The following is a 9,145-nucleotide window of genomic DNA, read 5'->3' on the forward strand; positions in this document are numbered from 1 at the left end:
TAATTTAGTTATCATCGACAATATTTAGCAAATCTACACTGAACTTAATTTTGCAGGTGAAAAGGTAAAAACCAAAGATTTTGACCATTTTAAATATAAATACAAATTTTTAAATTGATAACTTGTTCCATTATGTGAAAGAAAAATATTAGTTAATTTATCTGAGACACTAAGGTTTCTACAGAGGGTAATTACCTGGTATTTTCAATTAGAGATAGACATATGTATAGTTATACATTGAACAGATATACACATATCCACACAAATTTGTGAGGTTAACTGCATCATTAATTATTTTCAGCTATTTCACCTTGTTAATATTATAGAATATGTGTTGCCTTTATATATTAATAACAATTAAAAATACCTTCACATAGAAGGTATCACTAAGAAAATAACAAACAACAGAGTTAAAAGTGACCATAGGGATTGAGTCTGGGGTTAGGGAGGTGTGGGGGGCAACAGACTGATGCTTGTCATTAAGGCCTTTGAGCTACATGTACAATTTGGTTAAAAAATGCAAAATTATTTTTTAAAAAATACCTTCATATAGGCAAATTCCTTCATGGCAGAGAGACGAGATAAATAAAGCCAGGACACGTTATGTCTGTGTTTATGGTAATCTCGCTTGTTTTTCAGATTTCGAAAGGAGGTTCTTCCTAGTCTGTGAAGCTTTAATGCAAATTGCTGTCCTTCTTCATTTGCCACAATGTAGATATCTGGAGCCAAGAGGATCACTATTATATTTTTATTCTAATAAGTTAAAACAATTATAACTTTGTTTCATTTTATTTGTATCAAATATATTATCTTTCCTAATACAGGTCCAGTATCCATTATCTGAAATGCTTGGGACCAGAAGTGTTTCAAATTTTGGATTTTGGAATATTTGCATGTAAATAATGAACTATCTTGGGGATGGGACCCAAGTCTAAACACAAAATTTATGTTTCACACACACTTTATACACATAGCCTAAAGGTAATTTTAGACTTTTTTTTTTTTTTTTTGAGACAGAGTCTGGCTCTGTTGCCCTGGCTAGAGTGCCGTGGCGTCAGCCTAGCTCACAGCAACCTCAAACTCCTGGGCTCAAGCAATCCTCCTGCCTCAGCCTCCCGAGTAGCTGGGACTACAGGCATGTACCACCACGCCTGGCTAATTTTTTCTATATGCATATTTTTAGTTGTCCAGATAATTTCTTTCTATTTTTAGTAGAGACGGGGTCTCGCTTTTGCTCAGGCTGGTCTTGAACTCCTGAACTTGAGCGATCCACCCGCCTCGGCCTCCCAGAGTGCTAGGATTACAGGCGTGAGCCACTGTGCCCGGCCTAGACAATATTTTTAATAATTTTGTGCATGAATTGAAGTTTGTGCACGTGAGGTCAGGCGTGGAATTTTTCACTTGTAGCATCCATCATGTTGTGATCAAAAAATTTCAAATTTTGGAGCATTGCAGAGATCAGATTTTCAGATTAGGAATGCTTAATCTGTATAACTAGGGATACCTATATTTGGCAAGACTCTATATCCCATGCATTCACCATTTTACCTTAATTACAATCCAAAATGACAAGTCAATACGTATTAATAGCTATGACAAAAGAAAGCAAAGATGCAATGTGTCAAAGGTTATTGCTTCCAAAGGTGCTCAATGCCTATATTTACCATATTTCAAAAGAATCACTCCATTTAGTGGAAAAACATTTAATTGTTCCTTCATGTCCTACGAGAGATGTGATTTAATATTTTCCTTTTCGACAACAGGAAGTTCAATTCTTCAAGTGTCTCAATGAATAATACTCTGAGTTAGTAATACCCAATTCTAACAAGAGTATTATTCATTGAGTAATATTCTAGATCTGTCTAGAGTAGACATCTCCATTCTTTCAAATAAGAGAGATCTAACAGAATGCAGATCTTCCAGTAAGTACTCTGTCAATCATCAAAACAAGTTGCTATGTGTAATACTGACATTTAGACCATGTTCTAATTACTCATAAGGAAATTTTAATTATTTTTATTAAAAAACAGGCTCTGTCACATATTGTTGATAGGATTATAAATCAGTGCAAACTTTTTGGAGAAACCTGGTAATATCAAAATTTTAAATGTACATACCTTTTGCCCTGTTATGCACTGAACTGTGCTCCTCCAAAAATTCACTGTTGAATTTCTAATCCTCAATGTAACTACTTGGGCATAGGGTCTTTAAAGCAGTAATTAAGGATTAGTGAGGTCATAAGCATGGGGCCCTAATCCACTAGGACTGATGTCCTTATCAGAAAAGAAAGAGACACCAGGGACAAAGAGAAAAGGCCATGTCAGGCAGGTATCTGTAAGTCAAGGTTAGGTCTTAGGAGAAACCAAACCTGCACACTAGACTTTTAGCCTCCAAAACCGCGAGAAAATAAATTTCTGTTGTTTTGCCACCCAGACTGTGTTATTTCCCTACAGCAGCTCTAGCAAACTAATACATGTCCCAATAATTCAATCTCTAAAGATGTATTTACAAATTTATGTGCACATATGCATAGAGACACAAGGGTGTTCACTGCCATTACTTCTGTTTATACATTTTCCACAAACACACATTGTGTTATATTTAGTACTCTTGTTTTACTTTTTAAACAGATACTACAATCTGGATATAAATACAGAAGACATGCAAACTATGTAAAATACCACAGCAACCTTCTATGGGGTAGGCTTCCTAATAATTCTTTTGCTTCCAAGTTCAATTCTGTTTCCTAAGCTTAGATAAACAATGTAACTATAAGATAAACTATACAGCATAAAAAGCAGTATATAAGGGAGCACAGTATAAAGAAAATCATTCCCTGTTCTTTACTCCTACCTATCTTCGACATAGAAAATACACAGGTACTTGTTCAACGCTATTTTAGAATGCTTTTTTTCTGCGTTCTCCATACTTTTCTTTGCCTTGTTTATCATACTGCTGATGTTAAAATGTGTTTGTGGTTTTTAGATATTCACTGTTCTCTAGTATTTCCTCATGCACGTATTTTTAACTGCTAAAAATGTAAAATTTATCAGATCTAAAGAGCAAATAAAATATGTCAAAGAATTCAATTATTAGAAGAAAATTAATTTTTGGTATAAATGAATTTTCAGTGATAGACTTTTGGAGAAAACAATAACCTACTAAATTAAGAGTACATTCATAATTTGTATTGTCTCCAACCAACTTTCCGACTCACTGCTTAGTTGGAAAAAAGGGAAAAATTAAAAGAGAAATACTTTCTCAGGGAAAATATAAACTAAAGCAAAGAAAATGTTTTCTACAGTACTATTAGCACTTACCTGATTCTTTGCCAACACCAATCTGGTTTCCAACAGACTCGACTACTTGTCTAGAAGAAAGTGTTTTCAAAGCTAGGTAATCATATCCTGCATTTGTCAACCGATAGCCTTGGACAGCTAGACAAAATCAAATGAGAAAGATTATATTTTAATTATATTGTATCTCCAAGTCATATCAGTTCCAGTTGTAAGAAGAATTTAAAGACAGGAAGTCTTTGTTGGAAAAAGATAAGCTACCCAGGCTTACAAGTTTCCCATTTCTTCCTCTAATTTGCATTTCTTCTCTAGTGTAGTGTTACTCAAAGCGTGACCCCACTGACTGTTGCTAGTCAACAAGTATCTGTGACAAGTTAAATACAGAAACTAAAAGGAAGCTCTAAGTTCAGTAATTTTTACATTAGTCTGACCAAGAATATATGCCTGTTTTTGTATATCTGTTAAATTTTATAAAACGATCTGTGATAGGTTGAAAAAAGTTCACTCTCACCACCACAGATGGTTTGAGAAGTAATGCTCTACAGACTTGTGGCAGACTGTATTTTCCAAACATGGTAGCAATGATATTTCTACCCTATTTGCTCTTCTGCAATACAACCTTGCCATTCCCTTCTCTCTGACCTCTTCTGATCTTGGTGTGCTCTGTGATTGTTTTGACTAATAGGATATATCAGAAGTATGTTTTGTCAGTTCTTCATCTAGTGCTTTACTAGTCTGGCAAATTCCACTTCTTGCCTTTTTGGAGCACCTGCTCCGGGAGAAACCAGTTACTTGAAAAATTATAAATGGTGCCTCAACATACTTACTCTTGGTACGCTCCCAAGCTATGAGTTTATGTTTCACTAATTCTCTTAAAACTTTATTACAGCCACCATGTTTAAGGCTGGCTATAGATGCAATCAAACTGCAGGGAACTATCTCATGGTTCTTCATGCCCATTTCAACCTGAAATTAAAGAAATCATATTATGTAATCATAATCAACACAAAGCCTAACAAAACCTTGCTAAGAAATTAACTTCTTGAAACTTTCCTGATTGAGCAATTCTCTAAATAATTCTGAGACATAATTACTTCCTTCTCTGAATATATTTTTGATACAATTTGATATTTAATCATTGATTAAATATCAGTGATTAAATACCTCTCTACTTGAAGGGTTAGGAATTGTGAGGACCTGACATAGTTAATGACATGTGGTAAATACTAAAATATTTGTTGACATCTAAACATTTGTCTTTAAATCTACAGGTGTTCCAGTTATTTATTAAGCAAGTATTTAATGAGAAAGTACCATATGCAAGCATTGTGGAGGATTAAAAAATATATAAAAATACTCTTTACTCTTGGAGAATTTATTATTTAATTGTGGAAATAAAATAGGTACACATCTAATTTTATTAGAAGGCAAGAAGTGATATGTGCTTTTTTTAAAAAAAAAGTGGGGGGGGGGCGGTAGCAAAGGGCAGAACAAGAATACTTCCAGCTGAGGGATCAGTTCCAAGAAGCAGCAACACTTGAGACTGACTTTGAGATGCGGGCATACAGAGAAAGCAGAGAAAGGGATGTTGGGGGGGAAAAAGATTTGGAAGTGGCACATATGCAAGAAAGTACTGAGCACAGGAAACAGCTAATACAGTGGTAGCTCATGTAGGATGGCATGTAGAGTTCATGCAAAGACAACTGGAAAATATTTCTAAGATATAGAAAGCCTTGCAACATAGATGAAAGTGTTTTATATTCTATACTAAGCAAAGCAGGAAATTCTTTCAGATGTTTAGGCAAGGGAGACACATGAACAGAGTTATTTTAAAGACATTAATCCAGCAGGAATATGCAAATTGCCTTAAAGACAGGAAAAACTGAAGGGAATGTACAGGAGAACTAAGGCAGCAGTCCAGCTCAGAAAAACAGTAATCAGAACAGGGCAAGTGGTAGTGGTAATGGAAGGAAGAAATTAAAGATCTTTAGGAAGCAGTATGAGAGGGCTTGGCAATTGGATGTGAAGGGTAAAGGGAATGAAGAGTCAAAATTGGAAGTAAAGAGGAAGAGCACGTTTTAAAATTATATTATTATTTTTGGTAGATTTTGGGAAAGGAGGAAGGGGATAGAAAAAGTTGATGAATTTGGTTTGAGCACACAGAGTCAAATGAAGATGTTTAAAGGAAAATTGGAAAGGAGTCTATACTTAGGAATGAAGTCATAATTAGAGGGGAAAATTGTCAACTATTTGTAGAGGTGAGATGAAGCTGTAAAGTGGATACAATCACCAAGCAAGAAATAATGGAAGAAAAAGTGTTGCGGACAGATTTTTGGGGGGCAGTTCCTATTGAAAGGTAAGGGCAGCTAGTCAAACAATGATTATTGATATAGGAGGATCCAAAGAAGTCAAAGGAAAGAGAGAGACAAGGAAAGGTACTAACACTGGTGAGATTCCACTGAGACTGGAATGTCATATTTAATTACATCATTTCTTGGTAAGCTTCAAAAAGAACTTAAATATTCCACAGCTAAAATTCTAAAAGTCAAATCTGGCACCATTTTGATGTCCCACCAAAACCTCACACTTTTTTTTTTTTTTTTTTAGAGACAGGGTCTTGCTATGTTGCCGAGGCTGGTCTCAAACTCCTGACCTCAAGTGATCCTTCTGCCTCAGCCTCCCAAAGAACTGGAATCACAGGCTTGAGCCATGTGCCCAGCCCCAAACTTAACATTTTAAACCGAATTCATCTTCCATGCTTCGTCCCTGCTTCCTTCAGCCTCCGGCACTCTTCCTCTTGACCCCTATTTCTGTCAGAGACATTAAGGAATGAATGAATGTGCTGAGGAAGCAGAGAAGGAAGGTATCTTTCAGAGGTGACAGTAGCTATTTAGAGAAAATCCAGTTGAACTGAATAATCTACGGGAGGAGAGAGAAAGAACTGTCTTCCAAATTTCATACTGATTTTGCATTTGACAGTATAATCCTTAAGTGTTGTCTATTTAAGATTAATTTCAAAAATCCAAAACTTGAAGCCTTAAAATAATACAAGAATCAGCGTGACTCATATTACATAACCTATTACATAATTACACAATATAGGTAGTATAATACTCATTATGGGGTTCACTCATTATCAAAAGATACTGGCTCCTAAATAAATGTATTGCTCTATTTTGCAAATGCCTGGATCTATGTTTCTGTGTCATAAGACAAAGGCCATAAAATCAGATTTTGTCCCTCCCCTGATCAAAAATATTCACTGGCTCCCCCACACTCTCTACCAAGCCTGCAAGGCTCTACAGTACATGATCTGGCTCTCACCTTTTTCAGCTACATCTCCAAACATTAGTCTCTGATGAGCTATGCTCCAGTCACAGTGTCCTTTCCTTTCTTCAAAGACTTTTCTGCTTCAGGGTCTTTGCACTTACTATTCCTGTTTCCTGTGCCTCCAACTCTTCCCAAGGGCTTCACTAGGCTGACTCCTTCTCATATAGCTCCTATGATCCCCCCATTCATTCTTTCATTTAGCGAATACTTATTCATTGCCTACAAAGGGCCAAGAATCTTTTTCTTAAAAAAGACCTTTGGTTACAAGAGTAAACAGACAAGATTCTTGCACTCAGGCGGTCTTCCCTGACTAGACAATTCAATGACAGCATTTGTGCCCTTCCTCCCCATTCTATTACATTATTCTTTATCATCTTCATAGCACTTAATATTGTCCTAGTTACTCATTTGTTTATTTGATGATCTGGGTCTCTTTCTCTTCTTGTCTATTTTGTACCCCGAGGAATCCTCTAAAATTGCTACTAAAATCTGAAAACCAATCCGCAGGGCTGTTACGCGGCTGGGTCTGTTAGTAGGCAACTCTACGCTGTCAATTCTCCCCAGGCGGGGCCTTAAGCTCCTCACAGAGGTTCGGAAGCCCAGGCTCTGAGAAGTTTCCCAGGCCGCGGAGATGCGAGCGTGTCTCTTAAGCGCAAGGAGAATGCGAGCAGAAAAACGACCGGTGGGGGCGGCGGAACCCTTTGCTCTGTCTGGGGGAAAGTAAGGTCCCAAACAAAAGTTTTTTAAAAATCCCACTCTCCGGTGCCTGTTCTTCGATTCCCGGCCTCTGCCATGTCCCAGGGCCCAGAGCGCGACCGCTCGGCTCTCAGCAAACTTCGTGGCACAGGAAGAGGACGCACAATGGGAAAGGACAAGAAAGAAAGGGAACGGCGGGCTTCTTACCGCGGTCAGAACCCTGAAGTCATCTCGGCTCATGTAACGCAGCTTGGCCACGTTTACCTTCCCCATGGCGTCCCCAGACAGAGCCCAGAAACAAGTTCCACCACGGCCGGAAAGCACAAGGCAGGTCGGTATTCAGGCGTCTCCAGGGAGGGTCAGTGTCTGAAGGTTTGCGCATGCGCTGCGTCTTAGTACAGGTCCTTGTTAATATATAAATTGCTGTTCTCACTGGCATGGAAAATTAAAACATCTTGTATGTCTTATGAAGCACACATATGGAACAGAGGAGCGTTTTATTTTTAAATTATTTTTTAATATGACTGAGTTGGCGGACTGTAAATGTTCTTTACAAAATGCCATTGTTTTTGACCATATCTGTCAGGACAGGTTGGCGGAAAGACGCGTTCCGCCTCAAAGAGCAAAGTGATAAGTTAATGGAAGGAGCAAATTTTACCCCTACACAGCAACTTCTACTTTAGGCAAAGTGACTTCTAATAAGAGAGGAGGGGATATGAACATGAGTGACAGTCTGGACAACCAAAGCTCTTAAAGGTAAGTACCACAAGCCGTCCGCCTAATTGCCTAATTGCCCCTAATTGCCCCTGACCTAGGCCAGGGAGGGCGTGGTTATTCTCGCGCTTGCTCAGTACTTGGCTTTACGTTGGTTCTCGAGGCTTCGGACTGCGCCTGAGCCTGTTGGGGGTGGGGTTTAAGGAGCACGAGCGCAGCTGTCGTCGTACTTATCAGCTCGCACTTACAGAGGGGGTGGGCGTTTCGATGGTTCCGGGCTGACGAACGCGGATGGGACTTGGGGGCGCACGAGCGATTTAAGGGCTTTAGGAGAGCTACCACACAGGGTCTGTAACTCCGCTGTGCGACAACAGAAATGGTAATCGCAGCGGGACTGTAAGCAACTTGCATCCCAAGAGGATTCGTAATCTACCATACCTTCTGCAACAACGGTGACAGGATAACAACAAAACTTGTATGATACGGTTTGCATTTCTATCTTATTTCGTGAACTATATTTTAAATCTTTAAATGGCAAATATTTTAGTACTCTCCTCATGCTAAGTGTAGGTGTTACCTATTGTCATGGAATATTGTGGTCCACTTTAACCTTGACCTCATTCCCAACCACTGATGTTTTTCACCTCTCTCTGGGCCCAGTTTCCAAACTTTCAACGTAAACGTTGGAATTCAACATTTACAGAGCTCTGTCCCCCCACCCCCACCCCCCCGGGGTTCCACAGACTGATGTGCTGATTTTCCTCCTCTTCAGGACAGGTCCTAAGCATGTTGCTTGGTCCAAACACAGAGCTAGCCCTTTCATGAAACAGGCACTGGATTTTAGAGGCAGGCCACTGAGTACGATCTGCTCTTTCTTTCCAGCTAGGATAGTTGGTGCTCTGACATAATAGAATGGAAAAGGAAGAACATCTTCTATCTCTACAGTCTAAACTTTGGCTTCTTTTTACTTGACTGCAGCAAATCCTTGATTAACCATGCTCAACCAATGGACATATCCATTTAAATGGAATTTTTCTTTCTGTACTTCACATAAGACGTAATGAAAAGTTTTTAAAGACACCAAATTACCAACTTCAAAAGCAAGAATG

General features: G+C 38.5%; 1 protein-coding gene across 1 annotated transcript in view; it reads right to left on the reverse strand.

Annotated features, from left to right (window-relative positions):
* The window catches only part of RIOK2 (RIO kinase 2), a 23,003-nt gene extending 15,349 nt beyond the window's left edge, over nt 1-7,654 (reverse strand). Inside the window, exons 1-4 of the mRNA XM_012638845.1 lie at nt 7,530-7,654; nt 4,124-4,262; nt 3,321-3,437; nt 544-719 (exon numbers count right to left, since the gene is read on the reverse strand). Coding sequence (XP_012494299.1) covers nt 544-719; nt 3,321-3,437; nt 4,124-4,262; nt 7,530-7,595 — 498 coding nt within the window. The 5' untranslated portion in view covers nt 7,596-7,654. The remainder of the gene's footprint in view (nt 1-543; nt 720-3,320; nt 3,438-4,123; nt 4,263-7,529) is intronic.
* Nucleotides 7,655-9,145: the final 1,491 nt, after the last annotated feature.

This window comes from Propithecus coquereli, unplaced genomic scaffold (genome assembly GCF_000956105.1).
Source record: "Propithecus coquereli isolate 6110/MARCELLA unplaced genomic scaffold, Pcoq_1.0 Scaffold135, whole genome shotgun sequence".
Lineage (NCBI taxonomy): Eukaryota > Metazoa > Chordata > Mammalia > Primates > Indriidae > Propithecus > Propithecus coquereli.